Source organism: Apium graveolens, chromosome 7 (assembly GCF_009905375.1).
Source record: "Apium graveolens cultivar Ventura chromosome 7, ASM990537v1, whole genome shotgun sequence".
NCBI lineage: Eukaryota > Viridiplantae > Streptophyta > Magnoliopsida > Apiales > Apiaceae > Apium > Apium graveolens.
The window spans coordinates 27471544-27499408 of record NC_133653.1 but is presented as its reverse complement, the minus strand read 5'-3'; the positions used below and the strand labels follow the sequence as shown (position 1 = coordinate 27499408).

General features: G+C 36.2%; 3 protein-coding genes and 1 non-coding gene across 4 annotated transcripts; 1 reads left to right on the top strand and 3 right to left on the bottom strand.

Annotated features, from left to right (window-relative positions):
- Window positions 1–266: 266 nt before the first annotated feature.
- On the bottom strand, window positions 267–2376 carry LOC141672059 (transcription factor MYB41-like). Its single transcript, XM_074478553.1, has 2 exons — window positions 2021–2376; window positions 267–1170 (listed from the first exon to the last, which is right to left on the bottom strand). Exons 1-2 carry the CDS (start codon window positions 2284–2286, stop codon window positions 387–389), a joined length of 1050 nt encoding a protein of 349 aa, XP_074334654.1. The 5' UTR covers window positions 2287–2376; the 3' UTR covers window positions 267–386.
- Window positions 2377–5537: 3161 nt separating this feature from the next.
- On the bottom strand, window positions 5538–7393 carry LOC141673447 (uncharacterized). The gene is made up of 4 exons (XM_074480198.1): window positions 7027–7393; window positions 6377–6912; window positions 5816–6011; window positions 5538–5683 (listed from the first exon to the last, which is right to left on the bottom strand). Exons 1-4 carry the CDS (start codon window positions 7391–7393, stop codon window positions 5538–5540), a joined length of 1245 nt encoding a protein of 414 aa, XP_074336299.1.
- A 1617-nt stretch (window positions 7394–9010) lies between these two features.
- On the top strand, window positions 9011–9117 carry LOC141676060 (small nucleolar RNA R71). Its single transcript, XR_012556670.1, has one exon. It is a non-coding gene; the product is annotated as a small nucleolar RNA R71 (small nucleolar RNA).
- Window positions 9118–13680: 4563 nt separating this feature from the next.
- On the bottom strand, window positions 13681–14765 carry LOC141673446 (uncharacterized). Its single transcript, XM_074480197.1, has 2 exons — window positions 14461–14765; window positions 13681–13999 (listed from the first exon to the last, which is right to left on the bottom strand). Exons 1-2 carry the CDS (start codon window positions 14763–14765, stop codon window positions 13681–13683), a joined length of 624 nt encoding a protein of 207 aa, XP_074336298.1.
- Window positions 14766–27865: the final 13100 nt, after the last annotated feature.

Below are 27865 nucleotides of genomic sequence, written 5' to 3'. Positions count from 1 at the left end.
TTTTTTGTTCGGAAAATAAAGATAAAAGATGTATTTTGGGATGCGCATGTTTATATGAGTTGTAGAAAAATAGAAGAGAAGGGGATTGGTAAATGACGAAAAGGAGGTTGACCCGAAAAAGAAAGAAATTAGCCGGATACAGATGTAAAATTTTACAAACTTTGACAAACATATATATTAGTATATCTATTTGTACTTTTTCTCAAAATACAGATGTAAAATTTTACAAACTTTGACAAACATATATATTAGTTTATTAGAAGGAAAACAGTATGTACAAGTCCTTAGAAAGGAAAGAGAAGTAGAGTACATATGTATGTACAATGGGCACAATTTTCTGTCCTGGTAACGAAATAATGAACAAAGTTCACCATATGTATGCAAACCTAAGGATCATTAACTAGATCCCTAAAGAAATAATTCCCCCCATCTTCATCATCCAGTAGCTTTTCCCAATTTTCAAATACATTACTGGATGATGCAGCCGTTAGTGTTTCAGCTGCAGGGACATTAATTTGATTCATTATTTGTTTGACAACACAAGGATCAGTACTAGAAGCTGAAACTAATGCAGGAAGCATGTTTTCCTTCTGAGGGGAAAATGAACTGTTTCCAACTGCTTCGTCTAACATAACATCCGGCCTTAGTCCTCCAACATTGGACAATAATGAGTTTGTATTGACAAAATCTTTACCTGAAGATTGTGCATGCGCGGGCGCATGCATGTTCTGAAAGATAGACGAATCTTGATTATTATAAGCAGCCTCGTCTGTCCCATTAACAAGGCCATTATTATACTGAGAAAGATACGGGGAATGTAAGAGATTGTTTTCTTGTATGGTATTCGGAAGTATTGGATTAGTAGTATTTATGATCTGCCACAAGTTTTGCAGTAGTTGGCTACTTGGTTCGGGTTGCGGAAGAAATGATCCTAGCGTAGCTAGTGCAGCAGTGTCCATGGTATTCATCATCATTAGGTGGGTTAAATTTGAGGTAGATAGCGAGTGGGAGAAATTAGCTAGAAAATTATTGAGATCATTTCGAGCTATTGGTTCATGAGTTTTTGGATCAATACCATTGCTGACAAGCTTCTTTTTGATATGGGTGTTCCAGTAGTTCTTGATTCCATTATCAGTTCTTCCTGGAAGTTGGGCAGCAATCTGAGACCACCTACAATATCGTACACATAATTAAATACAAGAGTCACTTAATTAGTAGCTATAATTAAATCTGCAGTATTATGTTGCATAATTAAATTTGAACCCCACACATGTTAGTAGTATTAAGTGATAGCCAAATATTTGCATCTCGCATTGCCAACATCATTGATCAATGTTCTTGGGACAGTATGAACAATATGGCGAGTACTAATGATCGATGTTTCATGATAATCAAACATTTGCTACACCAACAAATTCATTACATACACACTCATATATAACAAGAGACATGAGCATGACATCCTTTCCGAAAAAGATTAGCAATAACTATCTCCTCTACACTTCTTCACTGGTTTTCGCAACACACTACAAGTCTATAAGAACTATGCCAGTTTTAGACAGCTTGTATTCAGAAAGGATAAGTGCTGTTAACCTTTTTTTACTGATGAACACATAACTTCAAACTAAACAATAATGAAGATAATACAATTTTCATTTTGGTTCACTTTTCCTTTCGTTTATCCCTTTCTTTTGATACGTAGTCCTTAGATCTTCCATGCAAGTAATGAGAAAGATCTAAATGCTAAAAACATATAGAATCAGAATTTCTATGTCGGAATCCCACAAGCATATTAAATTAAACATTTGTACTATTATTTTTGAAATTCAAACAAAGGTAAATGGTTCAAATTAACCACCATTATGGTTTATGAAAATTACTGTAACATTTATAAGAAATTAAACACACTCAGGATAAGGTTATAATTAATCAAATTTTAAATAGTATATAATTATACAGAATACAAATGTAAACCGGCAGTATATTATGATTATGAAAGATATAGATAAAATCTGATTACCTGTTTCCTAGTGCAGAATGCAGGTTAATGATCATCTGCTCTTCTTCGTCAGTAAAGCTACCTCTCTTAATATCAGGACTAAGATAATTAATCCACCTTAATCTGCAGCTTTTCCCACACCTGTTTAAACCAGCTTGCTTGGGAAGTGCAGTCCAGCTTCCTCGTAGTCCATGTTTATGAATATAATTCATCAATATTTGATCCTCTTCCGGTGTCCATGGCCCCTTCTTTAATCCTTCACTGCTGCAACTTGGAGCCCTGCCCATTCAAGAATGATAATTAACCAAATATATTAATTTATACAACAACTTTCCTGTTATATAAACTCCTACAAGCTTGTTTGTGTACGTAAATAAATAAATTCTTGAACAACTATACTTGACTTCCCTTTATATAAAGGCGTCAGGGAATCTCCATCTATCTATATATGTAGGGAAATGGAAGGCCAACCATATTAAAAACTCTACAAACTTGCTGTAAATTGATTAAAAAAATCAGATCCAAAATAATTTTATATATTAAAAAATCAGATGCACTGGAATTTTTTTTATACAAATTTAAATTAAGAATTATTACCATATGTTCGTTCAAAACTAAATAACCTACAATGGAAATAAATGAAATAATTGAAAAGTAATAAATGTTATTTTTTGAAAGCAACAAATTATATTGTATATCATAAAAAAATGGATTTTATGTTTTGTAAAAGATAAAATGGAACAAATTCATACTTAGTTTAATATACTACCCATACATAACCTAATTAATAATTGTTTTATTTACTTTTTTAACATGCATATTTAAGAAGTGGAAAATATTTACTTGTAGCCAATGCTAAATATTTACTTCTCGGCGGAAAATGCAAGTTGGGTGAACAGGGTCATGGAACCTCGACATTGTCGAGATTCTTATATAGAACCTCTATGTTTGATTGATTTGTTGAGGTTATAATTTGTTATGGGTAAAAAATTTGGGTGTATTTAATGTTAGGGTTCGTGAGCAAGACTCTTATTTGACTGCTCTCGTGTTTCGTAATCCAATATGTCTTTATATTGCTAAGGATTAAGTCAAAAACGTAGTTCTAATTTGTGGGGTGAGTCCCCTTATATAGGTAAGGAAAGCCCTTGAATTGGATAAGTATTATGAGACTTGGTGGACAAGTATCATACTTAGAGTGGACTTTGGAGTCCTAGAATGCAGGAAATTGATTTCTTGTCCAATGAGGTTTTGTTGGAGGCCAATCTCCAAGGAATTGTATCCTTATTTGGATTTTACTTGTCAGCTGTTTTTACCCATATTAACTAATTACGAAACTAATTAATATTCAGGGTTTTGGACCCCTTCAAATAGGCTTTATTTGTAGCCCAAACCGGGTATAATTAATTCGATATTAATTACACAATCAAGATTTATTTATTCCCTATCATTTTTCCCCCAACTTCCGGGATACCGTACAAGATTTCGTAGAAATTAAGTTCATTTATTCGCTTACAGGGTATCATTTTTAACGTAAAGTGTGGAGCGATCTACACATTTACAACGATTAGCCTTATTCGAGGCTTCAGGATATTTTCGGAAATTTCAATATTTTTCCGATTATTGTCAAATGAAAATTCTACCAGGATTCTGCCCCCATTCGATCAAGACTCTGACCGACTTTTAGTCTTTTTTACCACTCTTGTCGAATGAAAATTTGACCAGGATTCTGCCCCCAATCGACCAGGACTCTGATCGACGTTTAGTCTTTTTAACCACTCTTGTCAAATGAAAATTCGATCAGGATTCTACCCCCAATCGGCCAGGACTCTTATTGAATTTTAGTCTTTTTGACAGTCCTCGAACCTTCTAGATTATTCTAGATCTGTCTATTTCATGGGCTTTTCCATTTGGGCCTTGCCTTAGTGGGCTTTCATTAACTCTTTATGTCGATTCATCTTCCCTCTTGTTTCTATATAAGAGTAGAATGGAGTGAAGTTCCTCACTTCACTTCTCAATCAAAAAATCCTCTCAATTCTCTCTTTAGAAGGCGATTTAGGGCATCCTCTCTTCCACCGTTTTCCGATTTGCCCCACCATCTTCAACCCTTTTCTGCAAATACAAGCCTTCTTCCCAAGCATTTCAATGGCGGATCGCGATCTTGTTAGGCTGGCCAAGATGAACACTTAAAAATGAGGTACCCCATCCAAATCTGTTCTTCATATTGTTCGCACTAAAACACGCAAGCGTACGCGGTCACAAGTAGTATAAAATTAAGTTAAGTTCGTTCCCAAACAGATTGATTTAATTCAGAATGTGCACTTATGCAACAATGTATGATTATTATTCACTGCTAAGACAAGTATCAAATTGAGTTAGGTTATATAAAATTAATTATGCTAGAATGAATTAACTAAGAGATTAAAAAGCAAGTTACTTATATGAAATAAAATATGGGATTCTAACTTCATTAAATTCTTCGCTCAGAGTTTATGCCTTTAATCATAGTATGTGATGGTTACGATAACTAATCAGACAACACGAATTAGTACACGCTATCTTTTAATATACGTGTACCCTACTACTCAGCATCGACAATTAAGATAGAAGCGGGGCAGACACCAATTAAGTTTAAAGAGCTCACCCGTGGTCAATTCTGCATAATCACATACTACACAATTTTTTTTTCTTTTTTTTTATCTTTTTTTCCATTTCTTTTTTTTTTCATTTCTAGAATGAGTGTGTTTCGCTCTATCTCATCCAACCCTAGACTACTCATAAATATGAGCGGCTACTAGCCTTTTTACGCCTAACTTTTATTTACAACTAGCAATGAAATCCCTGATTCCCCTCAATTTACATTTTAGTGCTCCTTCATCATCAAGGGAATAACAAACATTCTAAATATAAATAAGTGATTAAATTTCAACAGCCAAACAAGTATGGCCCTGATCTAGCCCAAAAGCACCCAATAAGACTTGTGAATAAGTTTTGCTTCTGGACATGCAAGTCAATTCATAAGAACTTAATCATCCATCTATTCATCATCACTACACTCAAATCAACACCGACCTACCAACCGAAAATAGCTCATCCTACGGGATCATGCTATATGCTATGTAAATGCAACTAAATGGACTCACATAATAAGCATGAACAAATATGCAAACAATTATTGCCTATATGAACAATTATGCAAAATTATGAATGAACTACCACTACACATGCAATATGATTCCTATTTGAACACGACTCTACTACTACTGATCCTTAAATTACCACCCCAAAACTTAAAATATTCAATGACCTCATTGAAGACAATAATAAGGATAAAAAAGGCAAACATAACTGTCGGCAGGGTCACCTTCTTTGGGTGGAGAATCAGGCGGTGGATACACTGTGCTAGCTCCAAAAACTGGCCAATCAACCTCGACACTTTTGTTTTTTTGTTCTTTTTAAGAGGCAATACTACAGAAACGCGTAGGTTTCCTCCCACAAAGCGCTTGTTTTCCGTCTTTAGCTTAACGTGAAACTTCTAAAATCAAGTCGTAGAAAGAACGGCGATCAACGCCTCACGGTTCACCGTATCTTTCCTGTCTTTGATTTCCAACTCGAATTCTTGAAGTAATATAATCCATCGAATCAATCGTGGTTTAGAATCTTTCTTCGAGACCAAATATTTAATAGCTGCATGATCAGTGTAAACCTTCACTTTTGTTCCAAGAAAGTAAGATCTGAATTTCTCGAACCCGTAGACAATTGCCAAAAGCTCATTCTCCGTAGTAGTGTAATTCAGTTGAGCACCATTAAGGGTTTTACTAGCATAGTAAACCACATGGAAAATGTTCTTATTTCTCTGACCAAGAACATCTCCAACTGTAAAGTCGCCAGCATCACACATCTTCTCGAAGGGCTCATCCCAATCAGGTGCAGTAATAACAGGTGTTGAAGTCAAACTCTTTTTCAAACTCTCGAAAGCAGCTAAACATTCTTCATCAAATTTCAAAGGAACATCCTTCTCCAATAAATTGCACATGGGTTTAGAGATTTTTCAGAAATCTTTAATAGATAGCCGATAAAAACCCGCATAACCAAGAAAATTATGGATTCCTTTAACTCAGATTGGTGGAGGAAGATTTTCAATAACCCCCACATTTGCCTTATCCACTTCCAGCCCCTTTCTAGATACCTTATGCCCAAGAATAATACCCTGTTGAACCATGAAGTGACATTTTTCCCAGTTAAGCACCAAATTGATCTCAACACACCTTTTTAGCACCAAGCCCAGATTATGCAAACACTCATCATAAGAAGACCCGAAAATAGAAAATCATCCATGAACACCTCCACATTAATACCAATCATGTCAGAGAATATGACCATCATGCATCTCTGAAAAGTAGCAGGTGTTCCATAAAGCCCGAAAGAAACTCGATGGAAAGCGAAAGTGCCAAAAGGATAAGTAAAAGTGGTCTTCTCCTGATCTTTCGGGGCAATGTAAATCTGATTATAGCCTGAGTACCCATCCAGAAGGTAATAATACTCATGACCAACCAACATGTCAAGCATTTGATCGATGAATGGAAGCGGAAAATGATCTTTCTTGGTGGCTTTATTCAGCTTCCGATAATCCATACATACTCTCCACCCTGTGGATGTCCGAGTAGGGATGAGTTCATTCTTCTCATTAGCCACAACTGTAATGCCTCCTTTCTTGGACACACACTGCACCGGGCTCACCCATGAACTGTCTGAAATAGGATTGATGATCCCTGCGTCCAACCATTTAAGAATTCCTTTCTTCACCACATCTTTCATGATAGGATTGAGTCTTATATGATGTTCAACGGTAGGTTTACTTCCTTCCTCAAGCAGAATTTTATGCTGGTAATAAGAAGAGCTGATTCCCTTGATATCTGCTATAGTCCACCCGATTGCTGATTTAAACTCTCTCAAAATTCGCAAGAGCTTGTCTTCATCACTACTTGAAAGGTCAGATGCAATATTAACAGGTAAAGTAGATGCAACACCTAAAAAAGCATACATCAAGTAATAAAGCAGTGGTTTGAGCTCAAGTGTGGGAGCTTCTTCAATAGATGGTTTAAGACGCTCCTGAGAATTTTTCAACTCTGCTAATCCAAGAGACTCGAATCGCAAATCCAACTTCCTCTTCCACGGAGATGCATTCAAAAATTGAAGTTGATATGCCCCTTCTTCGTCTACACTATCAAATTCCCCTGTTAAGGCTTTCTCTAAGATATCTGACCTTAGCAATTGATCAAGCTTCGAATTCAATACAGAGTCGACCAGCTCTACCTTATAGCACTCATCTTCATCTATTGGGAATTTAATTGCGTTGAAGACATTAAAAGTGACATCCTGATCCTGAACCCTCATTGTAAGTTCTCCCTTTGTACATCGATTAAAGTACGGCCTGTAGCTAAGAATGGTCTTCCCAAGATAATAGGAATCTTCTTATCCTAGTCAAAGTCTAGGATGACAAAATCAGCAAGGAAGATGATTTTATCCACCTTAACTAAGACATCCTCCACTATACCTCGCGGATAAGTGATGGATCGATCAGTCAATTATAAGGACATGTTTGTAGGTTTTGGGTCAGGAAGACCAAGTTTCCTGAAGACAGACAATGGTATCAGATTGATGCTAGCTCCCAATTCACACAAACACTTATCGAAAGATAACTCGCCAATGGTGCATAGTATCGTGAAGCTTCCTGGATCCTTAAGTTTAGGATGTAGTTTCTGTTGCAACACCGCACTGCACTCTTCCGTTAGAGCAACGGTTTACAACTCCCCAAGCTTTAACTTCCGAGATAGAATACCCTTTATGAACTTAGCATAGCTCAACATCTGCTTTAGAGCTTCCGCAAAAGGTATGTTGATATGTAAATTCTTGAAAACCTCTAGAAACTTGGCAAATTTTTTGTCGAACTTCTGCTTCTGAAGTCTTTTAGGATATGGAGGAGGTGGATAGACTTGTTTGTCTTCTGTATTCTGCTCAAGATTAGTGTGTTCAGCAGAACTTTTCTTTGTTTTTGCTTCGCCATCCTTCTGATCGTCAGCTGTATCATCAAAAATTATAGTTTCTCGTAAAGGGGCAGGCGCGGGCGCGCCTGTATGGAGCATGGGCGTGCTTGGCTTCTGCCGAAATTTTTCAGATTCTGAATTTTGATGGTTAGCGACCTTTCCAGACCTCAAAGTGTTTGCTTTCAACTGCTGTTTAACTTCCCTCTTTCCCGGGTTAGCTTTTGTATCACTAGGAAGAGTTCCTTGTGGTCGATTCAGCAGTGCATTAGCAATTTGTCCTATTTTATTCTCCAAAGTTTTGATAGAAACCGCTTGGCTTTTACACATTAGCTTTAATTCCACTAGTTCAGATTTTTCATTAGCAGATTGACCGGCACTTCCATGAGGTTGTTGTTGCATTGCCGGTGGATGAAATTATTGTCTTGGTGCATACTGTTGTTAAAAACTAGGAGGGTTGAATGGTTTGGCTTCAAACTGCTGATAAGGCTGTTGTGGAAGTTGCATACCACTCTGATTATTGCTCTAGTTGAAATTAGGATGGTTTCGGTTGTTAGGATGATAAGTGGCAGGAACTGGTTGTTGAGGGCTCTGAAAATTGCTCACAAACTGTTCCGACTCACTAGATATAGCACATTGCTCCGTCGCATGTGCTCCTGCACAAAGCTCACAAACACTTGTTATCTGATGAACTCCATAGTTAGCTAGAGAATCCACTTTCATAGTCAACATATTTAGCTGAGCAGCTATAGCCATAGTTGTATCCACCTCTAGAATTCCTGTTACCTTGCCTTGTGGTAGTCTCTGAGTTGGGTTTTGATATTCATTAGCAGCCATAATTTTAATTAGCTCAAAAGTTCTCTCATATATCTTAGCCCACAAGGCTCCACCTGATGCTGTTGCATCTATCATGGGCCTTGACTGTGCTCCCAACCCATTATAGAAGCAATTGATTACCATCCAATTAGGCATTTCATGATGAGGATACTTCCTAAGCATCTCCTTATAACACTCCCAAGCTTCACATAAAGATTCTCCCGATTGCTGTGCAAATTGAGTAAAAGCATTCCTGATTACAGCTGTTTTTTCCACAGGGAAGAATTTAGTAAGAAATTTTAGAGCAAGATCCTCCCAAATCGCAATAGAACATGCTGGTAGAGAGTGCAACCAGCTCTTAGCTTTATCCCTCAGAGAAAATGGGAAAAGTTTTAGTTTCACAGCATCTTCCGAAACACCGTTGAACTTGAAGGTGTCACAGATCTTGATGAAATCCCTAATGTGCATATTGGGATCTTCCGTTGGAGCTCCCCCCAAACTGGACTGAATTCTACACCATTTGAATAGTGCCAGGATTGATTTCAAATGGTATTAGCTGTAATAGTTGGTCTGACAATGCTAGACTGAATGTCATTAATTTTCGGTTGAGAATAGTCCTTCAATATTTTTGTTTCTGCCGCTGGTTCTCCCATTACAATGATCACTTCCGTTTCTACTTCTTCTAGTTTTTCCTTATGAGATTGAAAACATGTTCGCATACACTCTCGCTCGAATACCTGAAATACACAAGAAAAGTAATTTTTGTAAGAACAATAATCCGAGTCAGTGAACTTTAACGACCACCGATGACAAGCACATAAACTAAGTTTAACACTGATCCCCGGCAGCGGCGCTAAAAACTTGTTCGCACTAAAACACGCAAGTGTACGCGGTCACAAGTAGTATAAGATCAAGTTAAGTTCATTCCCACAGAGATTGGTTTAATTCAGAATGTGCACTTATGCAACAATGTATGATTATTATTTACTGCTATAACCAGTATTAAATTGAGTTTGGTTATCTAAAATTAATTATGCTAGATTGAATTAACTAAGAGATTAAAAAGCAAGTTACTTATATGAAATAAAATATGGGATTCTAACTTCATTAAATACTTCGTTCAGAGTTTATGCCTTTAATCATAGTATGTGATGGTTACGATAACTAATCAGACAACACGAAATTAGTACAAGCTATCTTTCAATATACGTGTACCATACTACTCAGCATCCACAATTAAGATAGAAGCGGGGTAGACACCAATTATGTTTAGACCCTATATGTCTATAAGATTTTTGAGAGCAAGTTATCTCTTGAGATCACATTGGACAGCGTAAGATGGTTAAAATTACACTACTAATCATGCATGTTAAAACATCCATAATCCTATCCTAGCATGGCAAGTTCTAAACCCCTATATCCACTTTCGCATTCAATAGAGATTAACAAAAAACATAGATGTTAGCTACGCATCCAAGAAGATTAATCACAACCATACTATAATATCAATAATTAATCACACACTAAAAACTTAAGGCAGTTAACTACTAAACTCCAGAAATAAATCTGTTAGAATCCCATGATAACGATTAGTTCATAATCGAACGGCTCATCGTTATGGGTTCTAATGAAAATATGATAGTAAAAAGGTTCTGAATACTACAAGATAATATTAAAGTATTAAGGTTTAGAAAATAAATCTGAAACAAGCATCCAAAAGTATCGCTTAATTATAAGAATACAAAAGAACGATATAGAACTAAATCTTCTTCTCCTTAGCCGTCTTGTGTGCTCCCCTTGTTCCTTGTTCTGTTTCTTCCATGTTTAAATCGTATCCTTTTCTTTATTTATAGGCTCCCGGTTGACTTGGCCGCTTGGAATATCCAAAACGTACTAGAAACAGGATTCTGCATGCACGTCCTAGCGCGGGCGCGCAGAGCTCAGGCGCGGGCACGCTCTGCTCCTGGAAACTTGGGCGCGGGCATGCTCATGTAAAGCGCGGGCGCGTTTGGCTTCTGGAAAATTTCTACATATTTCTCGTTTCTCGTTCTGATCTTCTCGCAAGCACTCGCACTTTAATTCCTGATCACTTATCAACATAAAAGCTTATAGAAGTCCATTCCTGCCTCCAACTAAAGCTCTGCTCATACTCAACATAAAATGCATTAAAACACCACATACTTGAGGTCAAAACATCAACTTAAGCCGATATGAAGCATTCTAAATGGATATAAAATCCACTTATCACATATATGTCTCTTGTTGATATGATTAATGCTAGGGGGGATGAATATCCTTACCTTTCTGAATTAGATTCAGATAATTATGGCAACACCTATCATGAATTGGATGGTAGAATAGAAAGTTATAATACTTTATATAGGCTTCCTCCTCACCTTAGGATCACTCCGGCCACCCCTGGTGATCGAACTTGTAATTGGGAGGGGGACACAATTTTCATTTATCGAGGAGCCCTAGAAGCTGGCTTTAGGTTCCCATTTCACGAATTATTCCCTGCTTACTTGCAGACGTTCAAATAAATCCCTGTAAACTCCCTCCGAATGCATGGAGGAATATTATTTGTTTTATGGTTTTGTGCCTTAGAAAAAATTTCCCCCTTTTCATTCCTCTTTTTAGAAAAATATTTCAATTTTATAACAGCCCTCTAACCCAAATGGGTTGGGTTTTAATTCGCCAAAGGCCCAGGTGTCCCCATATTTTTGATGGTAACTCCATTGTTGAAAATAACCCAAAAAGGAAAGATAAATTTGTTTGATTAACATGGGCTGGAGGTGATTGGTCTACCTTATTTCTTAGGCCCTTTTGTAAGGTAGTTGATGGTAGCCCATCTAGTATTAGGATAACTGATGAGGAGGAGGCTTTTTATCAAGCCCTTACCGCGGATAACTGCCAAACAGATACTTGGACTCTTTTAGAGGAATTTTCATTGATGAAAGTTGGCCTTTCTCGGGCCACTGACAATGGTAACTTTACATGTATTTTCCCTTTTTTGTCTTACTTTGTAATAATTTAATCATTTATGGGTTTTAATATTTTTGTTTCACCTTGCGAAGCTATCAACAACATTAACTGGCCCAAGGATGGCGAATCGGCCCGTCAAAAGAGGGCCAAACTCAACAAAGACCCAGGGGAAACCTGATGGCCCTTCATTATTGAAGCCACATATTCCCGAGGTTTCCTTGGGAGATGTCGTGGATCCCCCAATCAAGGGGCATGCTTATAGGCCCAACTGGGGATTTAGGAGAGGTGACACGGTGGTTGGGTTCACCAAGCATGCAAAAGATTGGTCTTTCCACTCTATCACTCCCCGAAACTACACTGACATTGTTACGGGAAGTGATATTGAGATTATTGAGCATCTGGGTTCTCAAGCCCAAGCCTCGGTAATCCATCCGCCATTCTTATATATATATATATATATATATTTCTCTTTTTATTATAGTCTATTATCGAATTTTCCTCCTCCTTTTATAGAGCAACACCTACTTCCAGGAAGCACTTCATCAGGACAAGTCCTGGAAAGGAAACTATGATGATTTTGAGAAGGAGATGAATAAGTGGAAAGAGAGGGTTGGGGTCCTTGAGAAGAAGTTAAAGAATAAGGACGAAGAGCTGTCCAAGGCCCATGCTGAGCTGGTAAAGCTTCGGAGGGATAAAGAGGCCCTCATTGATGACTACACGGACTCCCAGAAGTTCAGGGACTTAATGAAGATACATGATGAGGGTCTCTATCCAATTCAGTTCACGCAAGGATGGGACACTACGGTGAAGGCGGTGATGGAGAAGCATCCAGGATTAATAAAAGCCAATGATTTTATTAGCCCCAAGCAGCCAGAAACTGAGGATAGCTAGCCTGGACGCTCTTTTCGATTCCCCCATGAATGAAGATCGCATCCTTGATCCTAGCACTACCCCTCCTCCATCCTCTCCATCCAAAAATGCAGAGTCTTCAACTGACGCTCAAGGGGAAGGGCACAATGGAGAGGAGGACAAGGATGAGCCTACTAGGGATGAATAGAGTTTTAATTTGTCTTTCATGACTTGTACTTTATTTATCATATTTTGAACTTATCACCTTTCGGGGTTTATTAAAATTATTGTCTTTTTCTACGGATTTTCGCAAGTTTTTCATAGTCATTGCCTTGTTTTGCTTGCTTGTTATTCACAGCCTTCCATTTAAGTTTACAAATAAAGCATCACTTTAACTCAAGAGTATGACTTGTTTTTTCACAGCTTAGTATTCGAACTTAAATAATCATAGTTTGGTCTTTCAAGACCTTACATAAATGGGTCAAATCTCTATAGCCATAAAGTGGAATATAAATCCTAAAAAACTGGAATAACTTAACAAACTGGAATATAGATCCTAAGTAAGAAAAACTTCATGGTGCTTTTGAACCTTGTTGCTACTTTAAGAAGTAAGCACTTCATTTTTAATGAACTATATATAATAGATCTTCAGATTTTGAGCATGCAAAGTCCTTGGCACTTCTTCTCCTTCCATAGTCTCCAACTTGTAAGACCCTCGTCCTTGAACACTTTTAACATTGTACGGCCCTTCCCAGTTTGGGGCCAACTTCCCTTTCTGCCCAACTCCTGATGCTTCAACCTTCCTTAAGACTGGATCTCCTTGCTTGAAAACCTTTCTTTTACCCTCAGGTTGTAGTAAAAGGAAACTTTTTTCTAGTATTCTGCAATCTTTGCATGTGCTTAATCCCGCACTTCATCTATTAAATCCAGGACTAACCTTTGCCCCTCCTCATTTTCTTCAGCATCGTATGCTTGGATTCTCGGAGATGAATGTTATACTTCCACTGGAACGACCACTTCTTCCCCATACGCTAACATAAATGGTGTTGCTCCTGTAGTGACTCTACAAGTGGTTTTATAAGCCCAAATTATCGGAACTATCTCATCTACCCATTTATTCCTGGATTTTTCAATCCTCTTTTTTAATCCATCCATAATGATCAAATTTACCACTTCTTCTTGCCCATTGGCCTGAGGATGGGCTACGCAAGTAAACCGTAGCTCAATATCATTCTTCTCACAGTACTTCCTAAATTTCTCATTACTGAATTGTATTCCATTATCAGTTACCAAGATGCGAGGAATTCCATATCTACACATAATGTTTTCCCACATGAATTGCGCAATTTATTGGATGTAATCTTGGATAAAGGCTTTGCTTCGATCCACTTAGTGAAGTAGTCAATAGACACAATCAAAAACTTTCTTTGCATTGTGGCCATGGGGAAAGGCCCGAGAATATCCATTCCCCACATAACGAAAGGAATGGGAGAGTTGATGGAAGTCAGCATCTCGGGGGGTTTTCGGACAACTGGTGCATTCTTTTGGCAATGATCACACTTCTTCACATAGTCTTTGGCATCAACCATCATTTCCGGCCAATATAAGCATAAATAAGTTATCTTGTGCGCAAGGGCTCTGCCCCCCAAGTGTTGTCCATAAATACCTTCATATACTTCTTCAAGGGCGAAACGCGCCACGTTGGGCCTAAAGCATCTGAGGTAGGGAACCATATAAGATCTCTTGTATAAAATTCCGTTAATCAAAGAGTACTTTAGTACTCGTACATCCAACTTTTGTACTTCCGTCACATAAGTCGGGGGCCAACCAGTTTGGATATGGGCCTTAATTGGCTCCATCCATGATTTTTCAAGCCCTATAGGGGCAACAAGCTTAACATCAATGCTGCGTGTTTTCAAAACACCAAAGTACACACTCCCAGAACTTTCTTCTACATCCGATGAGGCGAATTTGGACAACACATCAGCCCTGGCATTTTCCTCTCTCGGAATGTGCTCAACATGACACTCATCAAATTGAGTCATCACAACTCTCACCAGGCATACATATTTTGCCATTGTTTCATCTTTTGCATTGAACTCTCCCTTGATATAATATCACAAGTTTCGAATCCCCACAAACTTTCAAGTTTTTGACCCTCAATGTTCCTGCTAGGCCAAAGCTAGCTATAAGAGCTTCATACTCAGCTTCATTATTTGTAGTTATAAAATCTAACTTCATAGCATATTTAATCAAGAACCCATCGGGGCTTTGTAAAATTAGCCCTGCTCCACTCGAATTTGTTTTTGATGCTCCGTCAAAATAAAGAACCCAAAATTCCTTGTTCTTGATCTGTTCTCCTTCATTCTCCTTTTTTCCTCCATGCCCTGAGGTAGAGTATCTTCTTTCCCCCCGACTTATTGGTTGGGGATGGTACATTCAACCACGAAGTCAGCCAAGGCCTGGGCTTTTATCGCCGTTCGTGGCTTATACTTTATGTCAAATTCCCCCAGCTCTATGGCCCATTTAATCAGCCTTCCACTGGCTTTAGGACTGTGAATAATATTTCTTAAAGGCTGATTTGTTAGTACCTCAATCCTATGAGCTTGGAAGTAAGGATGCAACTTCCTTGAGGCCATCACCAAGGCTAAAGCAAACTTTTCTATAGTCGAATAATTCAACTCAGCCCCATGTAGAATCTTACTGACATAGTATATAGATTTCTGGATTTTAAGTTCCTTCTTAACCAATACGGCGCTCAAGGCATTTTCTGAAATGGCCAAATATAAGTACAAAGTTTTATTAAGAATTTGTTTGGCCAACAGCTATGCTTGAACCATGTACTTCTTCAATTCCTCGAATGCCTCTTTGGCTTTCATCAGTCCATGCAAAGTCTTTCACTTTTTTCAAAGCCTTGAAGAAGGACTCTTCCAGTGAATCGACCTAAAGCTGTAACTCTTCCAGTGAGTTTCTGGACATCCTTTACGGAATTTTGAGGTTCTATGTCTAAGATGGCCTTTATCTTTTACGGGTTGGCCTTAATTCCCCTTTTAGAGACCATCAATCCTAAATTTTTTACAGATGCAACTCCAAAAGCACACTTTGCAGGGTTTAACAACATTTTGTGGTATCTCAGGATCTCAAAAGCTTCCTTCAAATGGGATATATGATCAGTCTTCACAAAACTCTTGACTAACATGTCATCTACATATACTTCCATAGTTTTTCCAATAAGATCTTTAAAGATCTTATTTACCAACTTTTGATAGGTAGCTCCTGCATTCTTGAGACCAAATGTCATAACAAGATAATAAAACACCAAAGTCAGTGATGAATGATACATTTGGGATGTCATCCTTATGCATCTTGATCTGATTGTAACCGCTGAACCCATCCATAAAGCTTAGCATCTCGTGACCTGCAGTTGCGTCTATTAGAGTATCTATCCCTGGCAGCGGGAAACAATCCTTTGAGCATACATCATTCGGATCAGTGAAATCCACGCACATTTTCCACTTTTCATTAGCCTTCTTTACCATTACAGGATTTGCTAACCACTCTGGAAACTGTATCTCTTCAATGAAATTAGCCTCTAAGAGCTTCTCCACTTCTTGCTTGATGGTTTCCTGCCTTTTAGGGGAAAAACTCTTTTTCTTTTGCTTCACGGTCTTCTGATTAGGATCCAAGTTTAACTTATGGGTGATTAATTCTGGGTCTATGCCTGGCATATATGCTGCCGACCACGCAAACACATCATTGTTCTCTTGCGATAACCTTAATAACTTCCCTCTAAGGGGCTCCTCTAACGATGTTTCAATGAAAGTTACTTTTCGGGGTCCTCGAGAGCCAAAGGAACCGAGATCAAGTGTTCCACTGGTTTTTCTCATTTCTCATCATTCTCACGGATATCCAGGTCTTCAATAGGCAAAACATGCCCCCTACTCCATTTGCCCTCAGTGAGGCTACATAACAGCTTCTGGCTATTTTTCGGTCTCCCATTTCTTCTCCTATTCCGTTTCTGGTTGGAAACTTGATCACGGAATGGTAGGACGAGGGGACTTCCTTGAAGGCATGTATACCTGTCCTTCCCATGATTGCATTATATATTGATCCATCCTTCACTACCATAAAGTTCAACATCTGCGTGGCTTGTCTTGGCTCCTGCCCCATTGTTAGAGGTAGCTTAATTATCTCTTCCACGGGGCATTCGACTCCAGCGAAACCATATATTGGCATATCATTTGGTGTTAATTGAGAGTCATTGTAACCCATCCTTATGAAGGTATCATAGAGTAAGATATCTACCGATGCTCCATTGTCTACAAGGACTCTTTTCACCGGGATGTTCCCTATTATGGGTGTTATGACAAGGGGATCGTCATGGGGAAATTTGACCCCTTCCAAGTTAAAATCATCAAATACCATTGCTACTTTGGTTAGCCCTTTTCGGAGCTTCTCCCACTATATGCATGACTTCTCTAGCATAAGCTTTCCTTCAGTTTTTAGACGATCCAGCAGCAGTTGGTCCTCCAAATATTGTGTTTATCACTGGTCCTCGGGGTTAAGGATTTATCCTCTGATCATCTTGGTCTCTCCTACGATCATCAAAGTTCCTTTTTCCATTATTTTTTCCTTCTCCGTCTCCGGTATACTTACTCAATCTCCCTTTTCGGATAAGGAATTCAATTTCATCCTTCAGTTGTCGGCATTCATCAGTTTCATGACCAACATCCTTGTGAAATCGATAATATTTGCTCTTATCTAGCTTAGCAGGATCAGCCTTCAGGGGCTTAGGCCATCGAATCCCTATCTCTCTCAATTTCCATCAAGATTTGGCTTCTAGGAGCATTCAGCCTAGCGTACTCAGAAAATTTTTGTCCAGGCCATCCCTTCCCTGGGGTTGAGTCGACGTCTTTATCAACTCTAGGATACTTGTCCTTTGCATTATATTCTTGATCGGTCTTTCGCTTCTTGCCATCAGCGGGCTCGTTGTTCACTACCGTCTTCTTCATACTTTCCTCCACCTTGATATACTTCTCGGCCCTATCTTGGAGCTACAACATCCTTTCTGGGGGGCGTTTAGCTAAGGACATTTTAAAGAACTCGTCTTTAGTCCCTTGCTCCAGTGTTATCATTGCTATCTTGTCATCAAGATCAGGGACCTTCAAGGCTTCTTTTGTGAAATAATTTAGATAGTCTCTTAGGGACTCCTTCGCTCCTTACACAATGCCCATTAGGGACGCTGGACTTTTCTCATGCACGCTGCCGCTAATAAATTTCTTGATGAAATCTTGGCTCAAATCCTTGAGAGATCCAATCAAGTTTGCGGGTAGACGGCTGTACCACCTTTGAGCCATATCCCACATGGTTTGAGAAAAGGCCCGACACTTGATAACATCATTCACGAGTTGTAACAACAGGGTGTTAGAGAAAGTCCTGACATGATTAGCCAGGTCTCCAGTACCATCATATACTTTGATGGTGGGATTCTTAAATTTTCTTGAGATGTGGGCATTCATTATCTCTTCAGTGAATGATGGAGTTGGGTCATCAGGATCTCCTAGAGGCATCAGATCACTAGGATCGGCTCTTGGGGATGGAGCCCTCCTTCTTGGTGTTGGACCTTCCAAGTCTATAATAGGAGGTGGATTTCTTTGTCTTGTCGTTAGTGGAGGTCTCGATGTCAAGTGTATCTCTAAATCGCGCTTCAGTCTTTGAATCTCAGCTTCATGTGCCCTAATCCTTTCTTGTATATCTTGGGGAATCGTCCTTTGAGTGTACCTGGGCTGTTGATAGTTTCCAAGCACCAGCTCCTTACCAGCACGTCTCCTCTTTGGAGCTACTTCGTCATCCGACGAGTCAGAATCTCTAGCAGAATAAGGTCCAGAGAATTCTGGATTCTCAGGAATAGGTTCTAAACCATAGACATATAAGGGTGCCCGTCATGCTCCTTCGGTTTGATTAGAGTGTCCACCTCCTCCAATCTCGGGATATATAGGCATCACATAAGGTGGGTTGGTGGTTCCAAGAGTTACGACTGTCGAATATTCATAATTAACAGGGCGTGGGTTTATGTTCGCATGCAGCTGCTGGAATTGAGGATTCGTTCCTTCGGGCGGATCTTGGATTGGGGGATTTGTCTCTTGAGGCTGGGCTTCAGACGCCCCTACTTAGATCCCTCCTTGAGTGGAGGCATAAGTTGAGTGCGGGGGTATCTCTACCACTGATGAGATAATTTGCGATTGTATAGGATCACTAGTTCCACTGTTATTTCTGCTCTGTGTGTTCACCTTGATTGTTGTCGAGTCCCACACACTCCGCCAAATGTTATAGGTAAAAAATTAAGGTGTATTTAATGTGAGGTTCGTGAGCTTCAATGCTCTTATTTGACCGCTTTCGTATTTCGTGACTCAATCTGTATTCACAAGATGCCTACATACCTTGCTGCGTGCTAAGGATCAATTCAAAAACGTAGTTCTAATTTGTAGGGTGAGTCCCCTTATATAGGCACGGGATGCCCTTGAATTGGATAAGTATTAGGAGACTTGGTGGACAAGTCTCAGACTTAGAGTGGACTTTGGAGTCCTATAATGCAGGAAATTGATTCCTTGTCCCGTGAGTTTTCTTGGATGTCAATCTCCAAGGAATTGTATTCTTATTTGGATTTTACCTGTCAGTTGTTTATACTTTTATTAATTGATTTTGGACCCTTTCAAATGAGTTTTATTTGTAGCCCAAATCAGGTATAATTAATGTGATATTAATTACGAAATCATGATTTATTTTATTTCCTATCAAAATTATTATCTTATGATATCTTAAAATAACAGATCAATGTTTCTGAAGATAATTTATTTCTTAAAGTTCTACCAAAATGTATAGGTAATTTGGTTTAATAATTAACGAGAATTATGAACAAAATGTTCAGTGTGCGGTTCCATATTTCCTGTAGGGGCTCAAACCGCAACCATATGCATAAATCTTAAACCGTGTAACCGCTAGAATGACCCAATAAAAAATAAATATTTTACAGTAATATAGAGCAATAATTTTATCATCTAAAATTGTCAACATTTTAACAAATCTACGTATTTAAATTTTACTGGTAATGTTCGTAATCTTATCATCTAAAAACATTTTGACAAATTTATGTATTAGAATTTTATTGACAATGTACGTAATTGGTACATTTTGATACTTTTAAGATACGTCAAATATACAAAAGATTTAGCGAGTAGGAAATCGTGTACAGTCTTCAAATATTCTCTTCGTTTCACAACAGTACTCTAATCTAATTAATTTTTTTCTTATATTATTTTTCTATTTTCAACCTTCAATATAAATTTATTGATATGTTTTTCAAAATTACCCTTCTTTAAAATTGTACACTATTTAATGAGAGATGAATAAGAGTCTACATTAGTGTATTTATAATGAATACATATAAATGAAAATTATCAATTAGTTAATTTTTTTTAATGAGCCTAAAAAAATAAAAAAGATACTACTGCTATGAACGGAGGATGTAACAATTAATGTGGTGCTTTGAAACATGCATTTAAATTAAAATGATGGATTTAAAATGACATGATATGAGTTATCATTTCAAATTCTCGTATTTATACTAAAATGTGAATGTTTTGAATTTTAAATTAAACTAGTTGGTAACCCGTGCAAAACACTGACTAAGATTAATAATAATATCAGTTATGATTTGCATAAAATTGAATCTCATAATAATCCGTGCGAAGCACATATTAAAATAAATAAATAAATATTGTTAAATTATGTAGTTAAAACAAATCGAAGTCAAATGTAATTATAAAATTTCAGTATAATTCTTTTTCTTACTAATATAGCTTATAAATCTAGTTATAGTTCTACTTATGCACCTAATTAAATTATGTAGCTATATTAATCTACCATGTTAACTTTTACTAATACGATTATTTAATAGTAAATCGACGCTTGAATGAAAGTTAATAAATACAAATTAATGTAAAAACAAAATATATAAAGAGTATAAGTCAATCGTGTTAGTTGAGATTTAATTATATAAAATTTTAAAAATAGTTATATAATTTTCTGGTGAGTATTAAGATTTGGTAAAAAAAAATTCTAATAGAACATAGTTTCGTTTATTAGTATAGATAGTTGAAAACCTATGTGAAGCAGATTAAAATATCAAATTCAAAATTAATATATTAATATGAAATATTAAATTGGTACTTGTAAAGAATAATTATGTTGTTCAAAGGAATCGAATTAGATATGAAATTTTTCATAATAATTCTTTTTCTGTATTGTTTTACTTGTTATAAAAATCTAACATATTAGTTTTATTTGTGTAAAACGAATTGTATAGTTAATTTATGATCAAATTTTTTGTTATTTTAGATAATTTAATATTAATTAATATTATTTGATAATTATTTTATAATTAGCTTTTTCAATATAATTTATTTAATATTACTTAATTATTGATAAAAAATTATTTTTCAAATTAAAAGCAAATAGACGCTAGAATAAATACTAACTAAAAACATAAAGTTTAAAAAGAATAGAAGTCAATTTTGTGTTAGGGGAGTACCAAAATTTGGTACCTTTGTTATTACTCTTGTGCTGCAATAAAATATGGTTTCGCTTATTAATATAGAGTATAGATTTTAAATATCTTGTGAACCAAATATTTGTTATTTTAGATAATTTAGTACTAATATTATCTTATAACTATTTTATAATTAGCCTTTTTAATATAATTTATTTAATATTACTTAATTATTGATAAAAAAATATTTTTCAAATTTAAAAGTAAATAGACGTTTGGGTAAATAATAACTAATAAAAAACCTTGATAGAATAAGAGTCAATTTGCGTTAGGTAAGTAACCAAATTTGGTACTTCAGAACTTTTGTGCACCAATAAAACATAACTAAAACAAATCAAACACATCGAGCATAAACCGCTTAGAGGGGTGTGTGGTGAGCGTAAAATGTACGCAGACCTTTCCCCTATCCTGAAAATAAAGAGGCTGTTTTCATGAGATCCTCAGCTTAGTACGCAATAAATGAAGTTTGTGTGATATAAAAAGTATTGATATTACTTGGGTCCATGACTTTTTCAAATGGGATTTAACTCGAACTGTATACATATTCCCGATAATTGTGATGTCCAAAATGGTTCACACAAATGTTCGTCAATACCCATAATATTTCGGATTCGTGAAACAGGATAAACAAGTAATTTTCTCGGTCGCGGACTCCAATGCAAAAAATATTTTCTGTCATAGAAAAAACCTAACTTCTATCTTTACTTTATATTCAATCAGGGTCACCGCATAAACAACTTTGCAATTTTCTTTTTTCCCCATCAATGCAAGCACAACGTGACCATCAATCTCATATCCAACATCTAAAGCCCGTTGCATTTTATTGTAATAAATCTCAAAGAGCAAGTTTGATTCACGTCAATGATGAACCCCAAATTAAACAAGTTCCGTAAACCATCAACTTTAACCCAACATAAACTCCATCTGTAAGATCACCAACACGTTGTAAAAATTCAAGGTCACTTCGAACGTCATATGCCAGGCCGCTACTTTCTTTTCATGTTCTTCAAGAATCGCAATACCACAAATATTTTTATGTGTTTTTCCAGGGTGGCAAAGAAACTACCTAATCACTACAAGAATCAGCTCTTTCAGCGACCGCCTTTCAGCGATCGCATTCTGTCGCAATAGCCTATCAGCGACCAAACGGCGTCGCAGATATCCGTCGGACAAAGACTGGTAGCTAAAATACATATCAGCTACGCCTTTCAGCGACCGTACTACTAGAGATGGTCATTAGCGACCGCCGCCGTAGCTAATCCGACTCAGCAATATTCTGATGCTTGCTGACGTGATGGCGACTACATCAGTGACAGACAACTGTCGCAAAGGTTGGCTACGGCTTTCAGGGACGAAGATCTGTCGCTGATATCTGCGACCACTATCTGCTATGCATTTCCGTCGCTAAGTGCAGCGACCAACTTAGCTACGGCTTTCTGTCGCTACTCTTTGCGACGATATTAGCGACCGAATTTTAGTCGCCGAAGATAGTATATTTGTGACTATCTTTAGTTACTGAATGCAGTCGTGGAATATTGCGACTATAAACCTGCATTTTTGACTATAAATTCTAAATACAAAAATATAATTTATTCACATAATCATCTATTACAATGGTGACTATTATAAAAGCGCAGCTAATGGAAGTCAAAAAGTTAAACTACTTTAAACCTAAGGTCCTTCAAACTTCAATGCTATCCAATTCGAATATTAGGCGAAACCTGAAATTGTAAGTAATGAGCTATACAGCCCAGTTAGAAAACAATCGATCCAACTAGTAGGCCAAGTAACACATACACATATAACGAAATACAATAAGCTATACGATATACGAAACACACACTTTCGATAAAAAAATTTATTCTTATTCAATACACACAATACACATACAACAGAAATAACAATAATTCAAAATCAATAACTCATGCCACGACCACTACAACCCGGTGATAACGGTCCTAAATTCTTAAAAAACTATCACTACAATTTGGTGACTACGGTCCTAAGTTCTTATTCGATATTTTCACAAACCATGGCACAAATCAAAGATCCAAAATTATTGTCTCGACACCACACATATAAAACAATATATATACTATAACACATATTACTTTCAAATATATCATCACTTAGCCCAAGTTTTGATAATCAAATATAAACTTACAATTTTAAAAATACTATTAAGATCGATCGAAAACTTACCTCAAAACTTGATCAGTTCTGAATTTACTCTTTTTGACCCTCTAAACTATGTTTTCTTGGAAAACACGAATCACTGAATTTGTAGAGAACGAAAAGACCTTTCCGAAAAGTCTAGAATAAACGCATTCTAACTTACGATGAATTTTTTTAAAATTTTACAAGATTTTTATTAATAAAACCCTACAAATTTTGATGTTAATGACTATGAAAACAAATATGATGTATTTATAACAATACAAAACCCTATATCTTAATCTACAAGTTATCCATATTAGAATCTGGTCCAAATTTTAGGCCCATAAATATAATTTAATTTTAATATCCCAATCTTTATCTAATTTTAATCCTTTTTATTCTATTATTCTATTATTAATGGAATTCTAAAAATTAAGAGATATTAAATACACTGTAACAACCCGCATTTCTGGACTATAAATTCTAAATATAAAAATATAATTTATTCAAACAACAATCTATTACAAAGCTGACTATTACAAAAGCGCAGCTAACGAATGTCAAAAGGTCAAACTACTTCAAACCTAAGGTCCTTGAAACTTCAATGCTATCCAACTCGAATCTTAGGCCAACCTGAAATTGTAGGTAATGAGCTATACAACCCAGCAAGAAAACAATGGATCCAACTAGTAGGCCAAGTAATACATACACTTATAACAAAATACGATAAGCTATAAGATATATGAAACACACACTTTCGATAACTTTCTTATATACACACAATACACATACCAAATAAACAACAATAATTCAAATCAATAACTCATGCCACGACCCCTACAACCCGGTGATAACAGTCCTAAATTTTCAGAAAACTGTCTTTACAATCCGGTGACTACGGTCCTAAGTTCTTATTCGATATTTTCACAAACCATGGCAAAAATCAAAGATCCAAAATTATTCTCTTGACACCACACATATAAAATAATACATATACTATAACACATATTACTTTCAAATATATCATCACTTAGCCCAAGTTTTGATAATCAAATATAAATGCACAACACACAATTTTTAAACACTAGCAAGATCGATCGAAAACTTACCTTAAAACTTGATCAGATTTAATTTACTCTTTTTAAACCTCTAAACTATGTTTTCTTGGAAACCACGAATCACGAAAATTGTAAAAAACGAAAAGACCTTTCTGAAAAGTCCAGAATCAACGAATTCCGACTTACGATGAATTGTTTACAAATTTTACAAGATTGTTGATTTTTATTTATAAAAGCCCAACGAATTTTGATATTAATGACGACGAAAATGAATATGATGTATTTATAACAATACATAACCCCATATCTTAACCTACAAGTTATCTATATTAGAATCTGATCCAAATTTTAGACTCATAAATCTAATTTAATTTTAATATCCCAATCTTTATCTAATTTTAATCCTTTTTATTCTATTATTCTATTATTAATATAATTTTAAAAATTAAGGGATATTACATACTACTCTCCTTAAAAAAAATTTGGTCCCGAAATTCACAATAATCCTAAAGTTCATGACACATCTACCCCCTGATCTACCAAGAGTCAAACTATGGTCCACAGGAACGCATCCTAGAGATTGTATTAGTCTCATACCTAATACCCTCCAAATGACTGCCTGCCCTTGATACCAACTGTAACAACTCGCATTTCTCGACTATAAATTCTAAATATTAAAATATAATTTATTCAAACAATAATCTATTACAATGGTGACTATTACAAAAGCGCAGCTAACGGAAGTCAAAATGTCAAACTACTTCAAACCTAAGGTCCTTGAAACTTCAATGCTATCCAACTCGAATCTTAGGCGAAACCTGAATTGTAAGTAATGAGCTATACATCACAACAAGAAAACAATCGATCCAACTAGTAGGCCAAGTAACACATACATATATAACAAAATATGATAAGCTATACGATATACGAAACACACACTTTCGATAAAATTTCATATTCTTATTCGATACACACAATACACATACCACATAAACAACAATAATTCAAAATCAATAACTCATGCCACGATCACTACAACCCGGTGATAATGGTCCTAAATTTTCAGAAAACTGTCACTACAATCTGGTGACCATGGCACAAATCAAAGATCCAAAATTGTTTTCTCAACATCACACATATAAAACAATACATATACTATAACACATATTATTTTCGAATATATCATCACTTAGCCCAAGTTTTGATAATCACATATAAACACACAACACATAATTTTGAAAACACTAGCAAGATCGATCGAAAACTTACCTCAAAACCTGATCAGATCTGAATTTACTCTTTTTGACCCTCTAAACTATGTTTTCTTGTAAAACACAAATCACGGAAGTTGTAGAGAACAAAAAGACCTTTCCGAAAAGTCTAGAATCAACAAATTCTAACGTACGATGAAATTCTTACAAATTTTACAAGATTGCTGATTTTTATTAATAAAAGCCATACGAATTTTGATATTAATGACGACGAAAATGAATATGATGTATTTATAATAATACAAAACCCTATATCTTAACCTACAAGTTATCCATATTAGAATCTGATCCAAATTTTAGGCCCATAAATCTTATTTAATTTTATTATCCTAATCTTTATCTAATTTTAATCCTTTTTATTTTATTATTTTATTATTTTATTATTAATGAAATTCTAAAGATTAAGGGATATTACATTTGTAACATCCCACATCGATAAGAATAAGAGTGTTTGAGGCCTTTATAAATACAAGTAAACAACTAATAAATACCAAATCGCTAGCTTTTTCGGACTGACTTGTAGTGGGTTGTTGGGTTTGATATGCTTTCGGTTGTGGGATTGAATGTTATAAATGATATCAGATCTGTACCCAGCCGGAAGTGCAGAGTCACTTCCCGGGTTCCGTTTGCGTGTTTGTGAGATCGACGAGGATGTCGATCCAATAAGAAGGGGTGTTTGTAATATCCCACATCGATAAGAATAAGAGTGTTTGAGGCCTTTATTGATACAAGTAAACAATTATTTGTATACCAAATCGCTAGCTTCTTCGGACTGACATGTGGTGGATTATTGGGTTTGTTATGCATTCGGTTGTGGGCTTGGATGTTATATCAAGTCACCAAACGGACACCGAGTACAGAGTGGATTTGGACCACATGCAGACATGTTCAATTATGAATTATGATTTATATCGTTAATATGCCCCTAACTAATTTCCGAAGAAAATAATAAAATTTTATAAGCACCCAGAAAATAGTAACGAAGGAAAGAAAAATACAACAAAAACAAGTTTTTGTTTGGCCAGAGGTTATAAATGGGTTGGAAACGGAACATATACGTGTGATCATTATAACAATGAAATGCGATTTAATATTTGTTCGAAATCGCAGGCAATTGTAGGTGGGACATTCAAAACCACCGCCAAACGGACATAAATGAAAATATATTATTCTTGAATCTGGAGTTCATTTCATCCGGGAAATCTTTGAGCATTGTGATCGTAGATCCATATATGAATGAATATATCTGAAATTCGGTTCAGATACTAAAACGATATAATATGGTTTGGATACAAAATTGTTAACTATATGATCTTATTGGGACCTTTCTCTAATATTTTAAGGTTTTAGATGAGCTTGTTACTTAACATGGTACCAGAGCTTAGGCTGACGGGAGGACTAAGTTTCGATTCCCAGCCATCCACACCCCAATATTTGGGGATGAGCTGGTTACTCACACTACAAAAAAATGGCTAAATACAACCGGTTTCGGTTGTATTTAGCTAAATTCGATCATTTTCGGTTATATTTAGCTAAATACGACTGGTTTTTGGACCGGTTGTATTCGCTCAAGTCATATTTAATAAATCGGTTGAATTTAGTTATAAATACGACCGCGTAAATACAACCGACTAAATACGACCAAATGCCGTCAAAATGGTTTTTTCACAAAAAATTGAATTTCCCGACCAAAAAAATTATTATTATTTTAAAAAGTTGAAAAGCCCGCCCAATAGTTAAATTAAACTGCATATAGTAGAAAGGAAGATTCTAAATTCAACCGCGTTCAGTCGAATTAATGACCACCAGTTTAAAAAAATATCTCACCGTAATCGGAAAATTTCTAGAATCCGGTGAGTTTGCTCAAATTCCGGCAACTTCAATTCGGTCCAAAAATATAGTCTTATATCTCAGATTATGACACTAAAAATTATTTTGCAAGTCTCACAATCATATCCAAACTTATTAACAACCAACAATTAACAGATTCCTGCAAAAAACCAAGTGAACACTGGTTATAAAATGAATTTCACGGAAACTCTACAAAACTCAATCACTCAAACATAAATTATTACCAACCACAT

Bases quoted from the DNA above. Each gene is read 5' to 3' on its own strand.
- LOC141673446 (XM_074480197.1), bottom strand. From the start codon at position 14,765: ATGGCAAAATATGTATGCCTGGTGAGAGTTGTGATGACTCAATTTGAT. The intron at 14,000-14,460 runs GTACTCTTTGAT...CATTATGTGTAG, and splicing joins TTGGATGTACGAGTACTAAA to ATATGGAATTCCTCGCATCT.
- LOC141673447 (XM_074480198.1), bottom strand. From the start codon at position 7,393: ATGAGGGTTCAGGATCAGGATGTCACTTTTAATGTCTTCAACGCAATT. The intron at 6,012-6,376 runs GTCATATTCTCT...TTATTGGAGAAG, and splicing joins CTTTTCAGAGATGCATGATG to GATGTTCCTTTGAAATTTGA. The intron at 5,684-5,815 runs GTAAAACCCTTA...CTGATCATGCAG, and splicing joins CCATGTGGTTTACTATGCTA to CTATTAAATATTTGGTCTCG.
- LOC141672059 (XM_074478553.1), bottom strand. From the start codon at position 2,286: ATGGGCAGGGCTCCAAGTTGCAGCAGTGAAGGATTAAAGAAGGGGCCA. The intron at 1,171-2,020 runs GTAATCAGATTT...ACGATATTGTAG, and splicing joins CATTCTGCACTAGGAAACAG to GTGGTCTCAGATTGCTGCCC.